General features: G+C 44.2%; 1 protein-coding gene across 2 annotated transcripts in view; it reads left to right on the plus strand.

Annotated features, from left to right (window-relative positions):
- Positions 1 to 15,574, plus strand: part of PDGFRL (platelet derived growth factor receptor like) — a 74,663-nt gene that overhangs the window by 55,597 nt on the left and 3,492 nt on the right. For both annotated transcript variants that reach the window (XM_033226304.1, XM_033226312.1), the window contains exons 4-5: positions 3,479 to 3,772; positions 9,906 to 10,045. In XM_033226304.1, the coding sequence (XP_033082195.1) occupies positions 3,479 to 3,772; positions 9,906 to 10,045 (434 nt within the window). The remainder of the gene's footprint in view (positions 1 to 3,478; positions 3,773 to 9,905; positions 10,046 to 15,574) is intronic.

The following is a 15,574-nucleotide window of genomic DNA, read 5'->3' on the forward strand; positions in this document are numbered from 1 at the left end:
CAGTGTACAGCTCAATAAATTATCCTCAACCAAACAGGCACATGTAACTCCCACCCAGGTCAAGGATGAGAACATTACCAGCAGCAAGGCTTTCTCATAGTGAAAGGCTGGGGCTCTCATTTTTATATGTAGGAAAACCACATTAGTAAGCACTTTCCTGGCTGAGCACAGTGGCTCATGTTTGTAATCCCCCAGCACTTTGGGAAGCTGAGGGAGGTGGATCACTTGAGGTCAGGAGTTCAAGACCAGCTTGATCCACATGGCGAAACCCTATATCGACTGAAAATACAAAAATTAGCTGGGTATGGTGGCACTCGCCTGTAGTTTCAGCTACTCAGGAGGCTGAGGCACAAGAATCGCTTATACCCAGGAGGCAGTGAGCCAAAGTTGCAGTGAGCCGAGATTGCACCACTACACTCCAGCCTGGGTGATGGAGTGAGACTGTCTCAAAAAAAAGACTCTTCTAAATATTGAATTTGTTATAATTTGGATTTAGTGTATAGCTTGTTAACTTCACTTTCTTCTTTTTTTTTTTTTTGTGAGACTCTGTCTCGGCTCACTGCAACCTCCGACTCTCCTGGTTCAAGCGATACTCCTGCCTCAGCCTCCCAAGTAACTGGGATTACAGGCACGTGCCACCACGCCCAGCTAATTTTGGTATTTTTAGTAGAGACGGAGTTTCACCATGTTGTCCAGGAGGGTCTTAATCTCCTGACCTCATGATCCGCCCACCTCGTCCTCCCAAAGTGCTGGGATTACAAGTGTGAGCCACCACACCTGGCCAATTTTTTTTTTTTTAATGTAAAATCCCAGGTGCTTAATTTTCTTTAAGTAATACATTTGTCATCTAGATTAGTGAACATAATACATTTGCAGGGGACATGTGATCTATAATTATTAAAATTAACTTCAACATTTGTGGTTGTTGATGGAAGCTACAAATTGCAAATATATTTTTTAAAGCAACTGGTGTGGTCACTTATTTCAAAGTATGTATTATAGTATAATGAGTAAGGCTGGGCACATTGGCTCACCCCTGTAATTTCAGCACTTTGGGAGGCCAAGGCAGGAGGATTGCTTGAGTCCAGCAGTTTGAGACCAGCCTGGGCAACAGAGTGAGACCCTGACCCTACAGAAACCAAACAATAAAAAATTAGGCATGGTGGCACATGCCTGTAGTCCCAGCTACTTAAGAGGCTGAGGTGGGAGGATCACTTGAGCCCTGGATGTTGAAACTGCAGTAAGTCATGATCGTGCCACTGCACTCCAGCCTGGGCAACAGAGTGAGACCCTGTCTCAAAAAAAAAAAAAAAAAAAGGATGATATTTTCATGTTCTTAAATTCACCTGGTTCACTTATTCAACTAACGACTTTGCTTATTGATTCAGATTATTCTACACACTCTTAAAACAAAAGTTGCCTCTAAATCTTGCAATCATGCAATCCTAAAGTGTTACTGCTAAGAAAACATCTTTAATATTATCCACTCCAGATTCTTCTCTTGACAAATGTGGACCCTGAAGCATGAGGAAATTAAGTAATGCCTCCGAGGCCATGTAGATGGGTTATGTGAACACATGAACATTGGGCACAACTTTGACACGGGTGCTCCTTACCTAAACCTGAAAGCCAATTTCTCATAAAGTAGCACAGATCTCCCAGCCTGATGGAAACCCATGTAAAACATGGAGACTCTCTGAGCCATGATATGCTCTTCCCTCGTCTTAGAGCCAAGAGGAAGGATCTCCATGTTAGTGAACTTGGTACTTATAGCCCAAGAACTCTTGGCTCATGAACCATTTGGTGATGTGTCCAGGAATTTTGCCCCCAACCTAAAACGCCATCTAACTGTGACACAAAGAAGGCAAGTTGGGGAGAAAGGCAAGAAGAATTATTTATTTCAGGAACATTGTGGGGAAAACACAAGAAAGGATGTAATACGTATTAGGGTATCACTAGCTCCAAAGATTTCCCTTTGCAATGACTATAATATTCCCTCACAGAATGATCCAGAAACACAAAGGATTTAATGTACCATTCCAAAAAAGAAAAGCTACCAGCACCAACAAAAATACCCCCAAAAGCCCCGTCCAGAGTTTCTTGCCTGTCCTAAGGACAGAGTCGGTCAGTCAGTCCTCATGTCTCCCATATCGGTAAGATAAAAATGCCATCATCTGAGCTTAAAGAACCAGGCAGAGTAACTTCAGAGGAAATGGGGGGATGTAAGAGGCTGACTGAAGATTCCCAGCCAGGTGCTGGCCAAGCCGAGAGCAGACCTGAGACTGATGGGTTCCTCCTTCAAGCCGACAACATTCCCCTCCGCTGACTTTGGCAGGCACCAGGTCCTCTGGGCTGTGTGAGGACAGGCTGAGGACACTGTCACTGTGCTGCGGCTCCCAGGGGAGCTCTGATGTGCTGGGAAATGCTTCCTGGCTGGCAGTTACTGACCATGGCTGTGGGGTTGGTTTTTCCACACACAAGCAGCAGCTGGCTTCAAGGTTTTACAATTGCTAAGGGTTTAAAACTTACAATCATAAAAATCACATTAATAAGTGCTTTCCTAAATACTGAGTTTGCTGTAATTTGGATGTAGTTTACAGCTTATTAACTTGATTTTTTCTGGAAATCTAAAATCCAATGTGCTTCGTCTTCTTTAAGAAATATGTGTGTCATCTACATGAGTGGATATAAATACATTTGCAGGGGACATATGTAATCTGTAATTATGAAAATGAACTTTAACACACTTTTTGGTTGATGGAAGCTACTGATTGCAATTTTTTTTTTTTTTTTGAGATACAGTCTTGCTCTGTTGCCCAGGCTGGAGTCCAGTGGTATGATCTTGGCTCACTGCAACCTCTGCCACCTGCTGGGCTCAAGCAATTCTCATACCTCAGCCTCCCATATAGCTGGGACTACAGGCACACGCCACCACACTCAGCTTATTTTTATTTTTATTTTTTTTGTATTTCTAGTAGAGATGGGGTTTCACCATGTTGCCCAGGCTGGTCTCGAACTCCTGAGCTCAGACGATCCACCCGCCTCAGCCTCCCAAAGTGCTAGGATTACAGGCATGAGCCACCATGCCTGGCCAGATTGCAAATGTATTTTTAAAGCAACTAGTGTCGTCACTTACTTCAAAGTATGTATTAAAGTATAAGAAGTAAGCCTGGGCCTGTTAAACCTTGACTTGTTAAAGGTTAATTTATTAAATCTTAACTTAAATCTTGTTCCTTGCTGCTTGATGGCTGTGATCCGTGGGCCTCATTTGGGCTTGAACTGATACCTTTTCTGTTTTCTTTAAGGAGACGGGAAGGAAAATCATTCTTCCAAAAAATTAAAAGCATTAAAATAAAAAAAGAAACCCCAGCTTTTGCTACTCCTAAGGATTTAGTATTTGGAGTATGTTGCCAGAATCCTTAAAGGTGCTTTTACTTTGCTACTCTGGAGTGAATAAGCCTGTGTCTTCCCTTTGCAGAGAAAGGAGAACTCTTTGTGCCTTCTCCCAGCTACTTCGATGTTGTCTACTTGAACCCGGACAGACAGGCTGTGGTTCCTTGTCGGGTGACCGTGCTGTCGGCCAAAGTCACGCTCCACAGGGAATTCCCAGCCAAGGAGATCCCAGCCAATGGAACGGACATTGTTTATGACATGAAGCGGGGCTTTGTGTATCTGCAACCTCATTCTGAGCACCAGGGTGTGGTTTACTGCAGGGCGGAGGCCGGGGGCAGATCTCAGATCTCCATCAAGTACCAGCTGCTCTACGTAGCAGGTAAGCCTGGCTACCCCTGCCTAGATTCTAGTCACTCCGCTGGTCAGTTTCAGGTACTGCTGTTCCCTGCCTACAGATGGAATAAGGAAGCACCATGGGTGCCTTTTGTTTCATTGTTGTTGGGTTTTGTTTTTGTTTTTGTTTTCTCCTTTTTTCCTGAAACAGTGTCCCTTTTTGCTGCCCAGGTTGGAATGCCGTGGCACAACCATTTTCTCACTGCAGCGTTAAAGCCCTGGGCTCAAACGGTCCTCCCTCGTTAGCCTCCTAAGTAGCTGGAACCACAGGCATGCGCCACCATGCCCTGCTAATTTTTTTTTTGTCTCATACAGAAGAGGTCTCCCTGCCTTGCCTGGGCTGGTCTCGAACTCCTGAGCTTAAACAATCCTTCAATCTCAGCTTCCCAGAGTGCCGAGGTTACAGGTGTGAGCCACCATGCTCGGTCCACTTACGCTGTTCTTAAAGGCTTCCCTTCTGCCCTACTACTTATAGGATGTTCTCCTTCCTTGCTATGACTCTGACCGAAAACCCCTCTTCCCCCTTCCAGCCAAATCCTTCCATCATTCACTCTGGTGCTGCCTCTCTGTTTGATGAGCAGGTCTTCTAAGTCCCCAAACTCCTTTAGAACATCCTCCCAGCCTCTTGGTCTTAACCCGAATCTGCTGTCTCCTAACGACACCATTCACTCCCACCTCAAGGCTGGCATCCTTCTTGTCCCCATTCCCACCTCCCAACCCTCATTCTCTGCCCTTCTGTTGGGAACCTCTGCTCTTCGGGGGCTCCACCAGCATTCTCATTTCCTTTCCTGTCACTCCCCTGCATGCATCGAACATTTTGGCACTTGGTTCATGGCCCTGCTTGTCACTCCATTTTTAGGGTGACTTTGATATCAACTTGGAACCCACTGGTCAGGTTCATGGACCCCTCATCTGCTCCACCTTGGATATTCCCACCATCTTCACAATGTGAACATGTCAACCACAACTGCTGTGACAGCAACCACCGGGGCCGACCCCAGCTCTAGTGACACAGGCTTGTACTTTCCCAGGATTCTGTGTTTAATGACTCCCTCAACCGCAATCCTCACCTGCATCCCCTGTTCCCCAGGGCTTTTTGCCTTCCCCACCCACGAGGCTTAGATCCTGGCTCCAACCACATCTCTACTCGCTACCCATGTCCTGCATGCCCTCATCTCTGTACTCCCCTCTCCTGTCCAGGAAAGAACCATCCTGGATGAACACAGCTAACCTTCTCCTCGTACCTATACCCAGAGTTAAGAGCTGTTGGGACACTCCCATGGGTGGGTACAGGGCATGGCCACGAATCCCCCAGCTCTTGTCCATCCTGCCTGGCATCCTCTGCGTTTTGTTCCATGTTTCTTCTGCTTTCCCCAATGTGCACAGAACACTTGGAGTCCTCAAATTCCCACCTCACTCTCTTCCAACTGGCCTTACTCCCTTTCTCTTGACAGATCTGAAACATGATCAGTCTCCCAATTGAAACTGGAACTACTTCTTTTAATGTGGCCATTTTAGTGAGGAGTTTCATTTCAGGGCGTTTATACATGAAATATGTTTTTCCCTGGTAACTGCCAGCCATTCCACTGTGTTGAATTCCCCTTTTCCTGAGGGTAGGGAGATCTGTTAGTCGTGTCGAGTTTCCCTTTGACATCCAGGAGGCTCGCTGGGTGAGTAAGACAGCCTCATTCTGGTTTCTAAGGCCGTTTGTTTAAAATCTTCAGTCCCAACAATTGATCCAAGCCTGCTTTCTGCTCTTCCTTCCACATGCAGGCTCCATGGTGAGTCCAACAGCTCTGAGTCAGAGGCCACAGTCCCCTCTGCTCCCCTCCCCTCCCTGCTGGGACACCAGGTTAGGGGAAGTAAGAGGCAGAGGTCAAAGCCCAGGAGCTGGCTGCCCCTGGTAATAAATGCTGACCTGGCTTGCTGTCTGTCAGCCTGATGGGAACAGATAGTGACTCAGTGCTTTGTCACAGGTGATAGGGACTCGCCTGTCACAAGCCCCTTTGGTGTCCTAGGCCCTGTCCCATGCAGCCTCGCCTCCTCCTGGACCCTCAGCTGGAGGCTGCCTCTGCTTGTATGAACTTCTTTGCTGTTAGGTGCAGCATGACTGAGAGAGCCTGGAGTCCTGACGTCTCTGTGTCCATCTGATCACCTGACTCCAGAGCAGGTGGCCACCAGAACATACTGTGGAGACACAGTCTGGGCCCTCTTTCCTTCTGGAAGTCCCCTACCCTGCCATCTTGTCCAGGGCTCTTTTGCCCCGGGCTGATGGCATAGGGGCAGGCTAGGAGCAGTTCTGTTGCAGAACACCACAGCACCCCCCACCTTCCTTGACAAGCAGTTCTCTGAGGCCCCTCCCTCACCTTTCTGGAGTGAAGCCCCCCCTTGCCAGCTTTGCAAGGGAGGAGGGGAAACAGTTTCTCTTTAGGCACTGTAGTCTCTCACAGATGACTTTAGTCTCTCGGAGAACTCGCACCTTGACCAGGGGCAAGTGGTGTGTGTGCGCAGGGTCCGTCCCCTGCAGTGGAGCGTCTCAGGCAGCCCTGTCGGGGGATCAGTAGCCCCGAGAGTGAGCTGCTCTCTGAAGTTAAAATTTGGGCTCTGTCATGCCTCGTGTTCTCAGCCATGGTGCTTATTCAGCAGGCCATGCCCCTCACGCCCTGTTATTAAATCCCTCTCACGGCCCTGCTTCACCTCCCCGCGTGCTGCGCTGAGCCCACCGCTCTTCCCCGCTAGAACCAAGTCCCTGAATGAAAGAGCTCTCCATGTCCCATCTCCACTTCCTTTCCTCCCACACACTCCTCTGCCCACTCCCATCTGGCCTTCTCCCTTGACTTCCACCGAAATGGCTGTTGCTAAGGTTCTCGGGGACCCCCCCGCCGTTAAAATCTGTCCCCCTTCCCACTGGATTCCACCTCCCCTGCATGGAATGGCCTCTGCCCTGGCCCCATTTTTCCCAGCTTCCCCCACCTCCCCTACAGCTTTCTCACTCTTCTTGGTCAGCTCTTAGCAGTCTATCAACTTTGAAATGCTGGTGCTCCCCCAGTCACCCTTCTTTCCCACTCCTTGTTCTCTCCCTGGGCCTGCTTCACATGTGTACACTGGTAACTCCCAAGTGGGTGGAAGTGGCCAGATCTGGAAGCACCAGATCCACGTGTCTGCCGTCCACCTTGAGCGTGCACTGAGATGCTTCGGGACCCTCCATCCTCTGTGTGCTATCCCTGGACTCAGCGCCATCCTCCCTGGACTGGTTCTTGCTCCTCCTCTGCTTTGGTGACGGCACTACCGTCGTCCAGGGGACAGGCCTGTGGCTGGAAGTCAAGCTCATCTCCCTTCTCCTCCCAATCCTTTGTACTTTTTTCATTAAATCACTTTCAAATCTTACTGTTTCTCTCCATCCTCACTGCAAAAAAGGGATCAAGCTAGCATTGTCTCTGCCCTGGTCTTACATAAATACCTTCTCATCCATCTCCCCTATGTCCACCTTTTCTTTCTCCACTCTATCTTCCACACTGTAGTTGATTTTTTTTTTTTTTTTTTTAAGACAAAATCTTGCTCTGTTGCCCAGACTGGAGTGCAGTGGTGTGATCTCGGCTCACTGCAACCTCCACCACCTGGGCTCAAGTGATTCTCCTGTCTCACCCTCAGTATCTGGGATTACAGGCATGTGCCAGCATGTCCAGCTAATTTTGTGTTTTTAGTTGAGATGGGGTTTCACCATGTTGGCCAGGCTGGTCTCGAACTCCTGACCTCAGGTGATCTGCCCACCTCGGCCTCCCAAAGTGGTGAGATTATAGGAGTGAGCCACTGCGCCTGGCCCCTGATTTTAATTAAACCATTCAGTAGGTTCCCACTTCTCCCAGAACCAAAGTCCAAATCCTCTGTGTGGCCTGAATGGCCTCGCATGGACTCACCTCTGTCCTCCTCCCCATCCAGGTCTCACTCCTCCCTCCCTTCCTCTCCCCAGCCCTCCTCACTCCGCCACCACCTCTCACCCAGGGCCATACCCATGAGCATTCCCAGCCTGCTGGTGCCTCCCTGCTTCTCCTGTTCATGTCTTTGAAGCTCAGTCTCGAGATTTTAGTTCAAATAGTACTTCCTCAAGGAAGCCCTTCCTGGCTCTCAGACTGTTCTATTCTGGCCTTTTGGAGTACACTGGGCGTCTGCTTCATAGCTTTTAACACAGCATTTTAAATTAACCACACAATGACTCACTCAGTGTCTGGCCCCTCCGCTAGAATACAGGTTCCAGGGGCTCAGAGATCAGGTCCATCTCCCTCCCTGGTCTAGGCCCACCTGCTGGCACACAACCTTGCTCAAGGCTACCATCAAAATTGCTCGTTGACACACCTGTAATCCCAGCACGATGGGAGGCCAGGGCATGAGGATTGCTTGAGGCTATGAGTTGGAGATCAGCCTGGGCAACATAGACCAAAAATATTGAAAAATTAGCCAGGTGTGGTGGCTCATACCTGTAATCCTACCTACTCAGAAGGCTAAGATGGGAGGATGGCTTGAGCTTTCCTCCAGGATGCAGGAGTTCGAGGCTGCAGAGAGCTAAGGTTGCACCACTGTTGGCAGGTTCCTGTACTCCCAGCTACTTGGGAGGTTGAGGCAGGAGAATGGTGTGAACCCGGGAGGCAGAGCTTGCAGTGAGCCCGGGAGGCAGAGCTTGCAGTGAGCCGAGATCACGCCACTGCATTCCAGCCTGGGTGACAGACCCCATTTCTTTCTTTCTTTTTTTTTTTTTTTAATTATTATTATACTTTAAGTTCTAGGGTTCACGTGCACAACGTGCAGGTTTGTTACATATGTATACATGTGATATGTCGGTGTGTTGCACCCATTAACTCGTCATTTACATTAGGTACGTCTCCTAATGCTATCCCTCCCCACCACCCACCCCACAACAGGCCCTGGTGTGTGATGTTCCCCACCCTGTGTCCAAGTGTTCTCATTGTTCACTTCCCACCTATGAGTGAGAACATGCGGTGTTTGGTTTTCTGTCCTTGCGGTAGTTTGCTGAGAATGATGGTTTCCAGCTTCATCCACGTCCCTACAAAGGACATGAACTCATCCTTTTTTATGACTGCATAGTATCCCATGGTGTATATGTGCCACATTTTCTTTAACCAGTCTGTCATTGGTGGACATATGGGTTGGTTCCAAGTCTTTGCTATTGTGAATAGTGCCACAATAAACATATGTGTGCATGTGTCTTTATAGTAGCATGATTTATAATCCTTTCAGTATATACCCAGTAATGGGATGGCTGGGTCAAATAGTATTTCAGTTCTAGATCCTTGAGGAATCGCCACACTGTCTTCTACAGTGGTTGAACTAGTTTACAGTCCCACCAACAGTGTAAAAGTGTTCCTATTTCTCCACATCCTCTCCAGCACCTGTTGTTTCCTGACTTTTGAATGATCGCCATTCTAAATGGTGTCAGATGGTATCTCATTGTGGTTTTGATTTGCATTTCTCTGATGGCCAGTGATGATGAGCATTTTTCCATGGGTCTGTTGGCTGCATAAATGTCTTCTTCTGGGAAGTGCAGAGACACCATTTCTAAATAAAGAGACAGCTTGTTGAGTGAATTCCCCATAAATGAAGAAACTTGTTTCTGAAACGTGATGAGGCAAAGGCACTGCAAACCCAGGTAGCAGTTGTGCTCAAACATCTTACACATCTGTATATTTAGATTTTCTCCTCCTCTTGTGCGGATAGTCACACACTTATCTGCTCCCTGCCACCCCCGTGGACGCCACCACCCAGTACTTCCTACCTGCTTCTTCCCTAAGGACTTGTTCCCCCTCACCTCTTTATTCTCTTCACATGACCCCTGATGGACCTCTGAGCCTCCTCACCTAATCACAGGTTTGGAGGGTGTCCTGGGAGTCATGGTGCCAATCCCATTCCAGAGCACCAAGGTCAACAGGTAAAGGTGGCTTCAAAGGAAGCCCCAAGTGGTGGGCTCACACCGTCTTGGTGCTGGTCGGGAAGCTGTGAGAAAGGCAGAAAAGTCCATCTGTCTCCATAGAAAAGAATGCATGTGTAGGCTTGGTTTTGAGGTTACGCTCAGGGTCTCACTCTCCCTGTCTCCTGCTTGCTTCTAGTTCCCAGTGGCCCTCCCTCAACAACCATCTTGGCCTCTTCAAACAAAGTGAAAAGTGGGGACGACGTCAGTGTGCTCTGCACTGTCCTGGGGGAGCCCGACGTGGAGGTGGAGTTCACGTGGATCTTCCCAGGGCAGAAGGTAAGTGCCATACCTGCATCTCAGCACCTGCATCTCAGCACTGCATCTCAGCCAGCCATTTTAATTCACAGCTTTGTCCCCACCCAGTGCTACATGCCATAGCTTAAGAAGTGCAAGAAACGTGGGACTTGGTTGGGGGCCAAGGCTTGTTTGTTTTCTTTGAAGATGTTTCAGTATGTTTAAAAATGTTTTTTTTAAGGATAGGAAATGAAAGATTTGAGTTTCATTAGTCAATCTGCTCCATGTACCCTCTTCATATGCAGGGTTTTTTTTTTTTTTTTAACCCTTAACTAAGAAGGGACAGTAATGCTCATTGCAGTGCCGTTCACAGTACCGAAGACATGGAATCAACCTAAATGCCCTTCAGTGGTAGACTGGATAAAGAAAACGTAGTACATATTCACCACAGAATACTATGCAGCCATGAAAAAGAATGAGATCATGTCCTTTGCAGGAACACAAATGGAGCTGGAGGCCATTATCCTTAGCAAACTAACACAGAGACAGAAAAACAAATACCGCATGTTCTCTTATAAGTGGGAGCTAAATGATGAGAATACATGGACAAGAAGGGAACAACGCACACTGGGGCTTACCTGGGGGTAAAGGGTGGGAGGAGAGAGAGGATCAGGCAAAATAACTAAGGGGTACTAGGCTGAATATTAATACCTGGGTGAGGAAATGATCTTTCATTTCATGACATGAGTTTACCTCTATAACAGACTTGCACATATACCCTTGAACCTAAATAAAAGTTTTTTAAAAAATAAAAGGACACTGGGAGGAAAGGGAAATGAAGGATCTCAGCCTTTTCTCCTGCCCCCACCTCAATTTTCAGTCCCATCTTCTGGGTCAACTAGAATCTAACCTCCTTCTGGGGTCCTTCAGAGTGTTCTCTTTGTTTTTAATATGTTTTGTCATTTTTTAAATTTCAGTAGGTTTTTGAGAACAGTAGGTGTTGGGTTACATGAATAAGTTCTTTAGATGATTTCTGAGATTTTGGTGTATCCATCACCTGAGCAGTGTACACTATACCCAGTGTATAGGCTTTCATCTCTCAGCCCCCTTCCCACCCTTTCCCCTGAGTCCCCAAAGTTAATTGTGTCATTCTTATGTCTTTGCATCCTCATAGCTTAGCTTACATTTAACAGTGAGGACATACCAAATTTGGTTTTCCATTTGTGAGTTACTTCAATTAGAATGATGATCTCCAATTACATCCAGGTTCCTGCAAATGCCATTATTTCATTCTTTTTTATGGCACAGTAGTATTCCATGGTATATATACTACATTTTCTTTATCCACTCATTGATTGATGGGCATTTGAGCTGATTCCATTTTTTGCACTTGTGAATTGTACTGCTATAAACGTGTGTACAAGTATCTTTTTCATATAATGACTTCTTTTCCTCTGGGTAGGTACCCAGTAATGAGATTGCTGGATCAAATGGTAGTTCTACTTTTAGTTCTTTAAGGAATCTCCACAGTTTTCCATAGTGGTTGTACTAGTTTACATTCCCATCAGCAGTGTAAAAGTGTTCCCTTTTCGCCACATCCATGCCAACATCTGCTGTTTTTTGATTTTTAAATTATGGCCATTCTTGCAGGAGTAAGGTGGTATCACATTGTAGTTTTGATTTGCATTTCCTTAATCATTAGTGATGTTGAGCAGTTTTTCATATGTTTGTTGGACTTTGGTATGTCTTTTGAGAATTGTCTATTTACGTCCTTAGCCCAATTTTTGATGGGATTGTTATTTTCTTGCTGATTTGTTTGAGTTCCTTGTAGATTCTGGGTGTTAGTCCTTTGTCAGATGTATTCGATTGCAAAAATTTTATCCCACTCCATGGGTTGTCTGTTTATTCTGCTGATTGTTTATGTTGCTATGCAGAAGCTTTTTAGTTTAATTAAGCCCCATCTGTCTTTGCTTTTGTTGTGTTTGCTTTTTGGTTCTTGGTCATGAACTCTTTGCCTAAGCTAATGTCTAGAAAGGTTTTCCCAATGTTATCTTTAGAATTTTTATGGTTTCAGGTCTTAGATTTAAGTATTTGATCCATCTTGAGTTGATTTTTGTATAAGGTGAAAGATAAGGATTCAGTTTTATTCATCTACATTTGGCTTGCCAATTATCCCAGCACCATTTGTTGAATAGGGTGTCCTTTCCCCATTTTATGTTTTCGTCTGCTTTGTCAAAGATCATTTGTAAGTATTTGGGTTTATTTCTGGGTTCTCTATTCTGTTCCACTGGTCTATGTGCTATTTTTATACCAGTATCATGCTGTTTGGGTGACTATGGCCTTATAGTATAGTTTGAAGTCAGGTAATGTGATGCCTCTAGATTTGTTCTTTTCGCTTAGTCTTGTTTTGGCTATGCGGGCTCTTTTTTGGTTCTGTATGAATTTTAGGATTGTTTTTTCTAGTTCTGTGAAGAATGGTGGTGGTATTTTGGTGGGAATTGCATTGAATTTGTAGATTGCTTTTGGCAGTATGGTCATTTTCACAATATTGATTCTACCCATCCATGAGCAGGCGATGTGTTTCCACTTGTGTCATCCATGATTTCTTTCAGCAGTGTTTTGTAGTTTTCCTTGTAGAGGTCTTTCACCTCCTTGGTTAGGTGTATTCCTGAGGTTTTTTTTTTTTTTTTTTTGCAGCTATTATAGAAGGGGTTGAGTTATAGATTTGATTCTAAGCTTGGTCGTTGTTGGTGGATAGCAGAGCTACCAATTTGTTTACATTAATTTTGTATCCTGAAACTTTGCTAAATTCATTTATCAGTTCTAGCAGCTTTTTGGAGGAGTCTTTAGGGTTTTCTAGGTATATGATTATATCATCAGCAAACAGTGACAGTTTGACTTCTCTTTATCGATTTGGATGCCTTTATTTCTTTTTCTTGTCTGATTGCTCTGGCTAGGACTTCTAGTACTATGTTAAATAAAAGTGGGCATCCTTGTCTTGCTGCAGTTCTCAGGGGAAATGATTTCAACTTTTCTCCATTCAGTATAGATGGTTTTCATTACCTTAAGGTATGTCCCTTCTATGCCAATTTTGCTGAGGGTTTTAATCATAAAGGGATGCTGGATTTTGTGAAATGCTTTTTCCATGTCTGTTGAGATGATCATGTGATTTTTGTTTTTAATTATCTGTGGTGTATCCCATTAATGAGTTGTGTATGTTAAACTACTCCAGTATGAAACCCATTTGATCATGGTGGACTATCTTTTTGATATGCTGTTGGATTTGGTTAGCTAGTTATTTTGTTATGGATTTTTGCATCTATATTCATCAAACATGTTGGTCTCTAGTTTTCTCTTTTTTGTTATGTCCTTTCCTGGTTTTGGTATTAGGGTGATACTGGTTTCAGAGCATGATTTAGGGAGGATTCCTTCTTTTTCTATCTTGTGAAATAGTGTTGATAGAATTGATACCAGTTCTTTGAATGTCTGATAGAATTCATTTGTGAATCCATCTGGTCCTGGGCTTATTTTTGTTGGCAATTTTTTAAATTGCCATTTCAATCTCACTGCTTGTTATTGATCTGTTCAGAGTTTCTGTTTCTTCCTGGTTTAATCTAGGAGGGTTTTATAATTCCAGGAATTTATCCATTTCCTCTAAGTTTTCTAGCTTGAGTGTGCAAAGGTGTTCATAGTAGGCTTGAATGATCTTTTGTATTTCTGTGGTATTGGTTGTAATATCTCCTGTTTCATTTCTAATTGAGCTTATTTGGATTTTCTTGGTTAATTTCATTAGTTAGTTTTATTTAGCTTTTCAAAGAACCATTTTTTTGTTTCTGTTATCTTCTGTATTTTTTTTGTTTGTTTGAATTTCATTCAGTTCTGCTCTGATTTTATCTCTTTTCTTCTGCTATGTTTGGGTTTGGTTTGTTGTGGTTTTTCCAGTCCTTGAGGTGTGACCTTAGATTGTCTATTTGTGCTCTTTCAGACTTTTTGATGTAGTCATTTAATGCTATTAACTTTCCTCCTAGCACTGCCTTTGCTGTATACCAGAGGTTTTGATGGGTTGTGCTACTGTTTTCATTCAGTTCAGATAATTTTTTAACTTACATTGTGATTTCATTCTTGACCCAGTGATCATTCAGGAGCAGGTTATTTAATTTCCATGTGTTTGTATGTTTTGAGGGTTCCTTTTGGAATAGAATTCCAATTTTATTCCACTGTGGTCTGAGAGAGTACTTGGTATAATTTAAGTTTTCTTAAATTTATCGAGACTTGTTTTGAGGCTTATGATATGGTGTGTCTTGGAGAATGTTCCATGTGCTGATGAATAGATGATATATATTTTGGAGATGTTGGGTCGAATGTTCTGTGAAAAGCCCTTAAGTCCATTTATTCTAGGTTATACTTTAAATCCATTGTTTCTTTGTTGATGTTCCGTCTTGATTACCTATCTATTGCTGACAGTGGAGTATTGAAGTTCCCCACTATTATTGTGTTGCAGTCTATCTCATTTCTTAGGTTTAATAGTAATTGTTTTATAAATTTGGGAGCTCTGGTGTTATGTGCATATATATATGTGTGTGTGTGTGTGTGTGTGTGTGTATACATGTGTGTGTATATATGTATGTGTGTGTATATGTATATACATATATATATGATTGTGGTATTTTCCTGTTGGACAAGTCCTTTTATCATTACATAATGTCCCTTTTTGTGTTTTTTAACTTCTGTTTTTTTAAAGTTTGTTCTGTCTGATATAAGAACAGCTACTCCTCTATAAGACAGGCCTTCACCTGTAATCCCAGCTGCTTGGGAGGCTGAGGCACAAGAATCGCTTGAACCTGGGAGGTGTGGAGGTTGCAGTGAGCTGAGATTGTGCCATTGCACTACAGCCTGGGCAGCGGAGTGAGACTCTGTCTCAAAACGACAAAACAAACAAAAAGAATAGCTATTCCTGCTCACCTTGGTGTCCCTTTTAATGGAATACCTTTTTCCACCCCTTTACCATAGATTTATATGAGTCCTATTTGTTAGGTGAGTCTCTTCAAAACAGCAGATACTTGGTTGGTGACTTCTTATCCATTCTGCCATTCTCTATCTTGTAAGTGGAGCATTTAGGCCATTTACATTCAACATTAGTATTGAGATGTAAGGTACTATTGTATTCGTTGTGCTATTTGTTGCCTGAATATGTTGGTTTTATTTATTTATTTATTTATTGTGCTTTTGTTTTATAGGTCCTGTGAGATTTATGCTTTAAGAAGGTTCTCTTTTGGTGTATTTCAAGGGTTTGTTTCAATATTTAGAGCTCCTTTTGCATTTCCTGTAGTGCCAGGTTTGTAGTGGTGAATTCTCTCAGTATTTGTTTGTCTGAAAAAGACTGTATCTCTCCTTGATTTATGAAGCTTAGTTTCACACTGGACACAAAATTCTTGGCTGATAATTCTTTTTTTTAACGAGGCTGAAGGTAGGGCCTCAACTTCTTCTAGCTTGTAGGGTTTCTGCTGAGGAATCTGCTGTTAATCTGGTAGGTTTTCCTTTATAGGTTACCTGGTGCTTTCGCCTCACAGC

The sequence above is a fragment of the Trachypithecus francoisi genome, unplaced genomic scaffold (genome assembly GCF_009764315.1).
Source record: "Trachypithecus francoisi isolate TF-2019V2 unplaced genomic scaffold, Tfra_2.0 Contig01440, whole genome shotgun sequence".
Lineage (NCBI taxonomy): Eukaryota > Metazoa > Chordata > Mammalia > Primates > Cercopithecidae > Trachypithecus > Trachypithecus francoisi.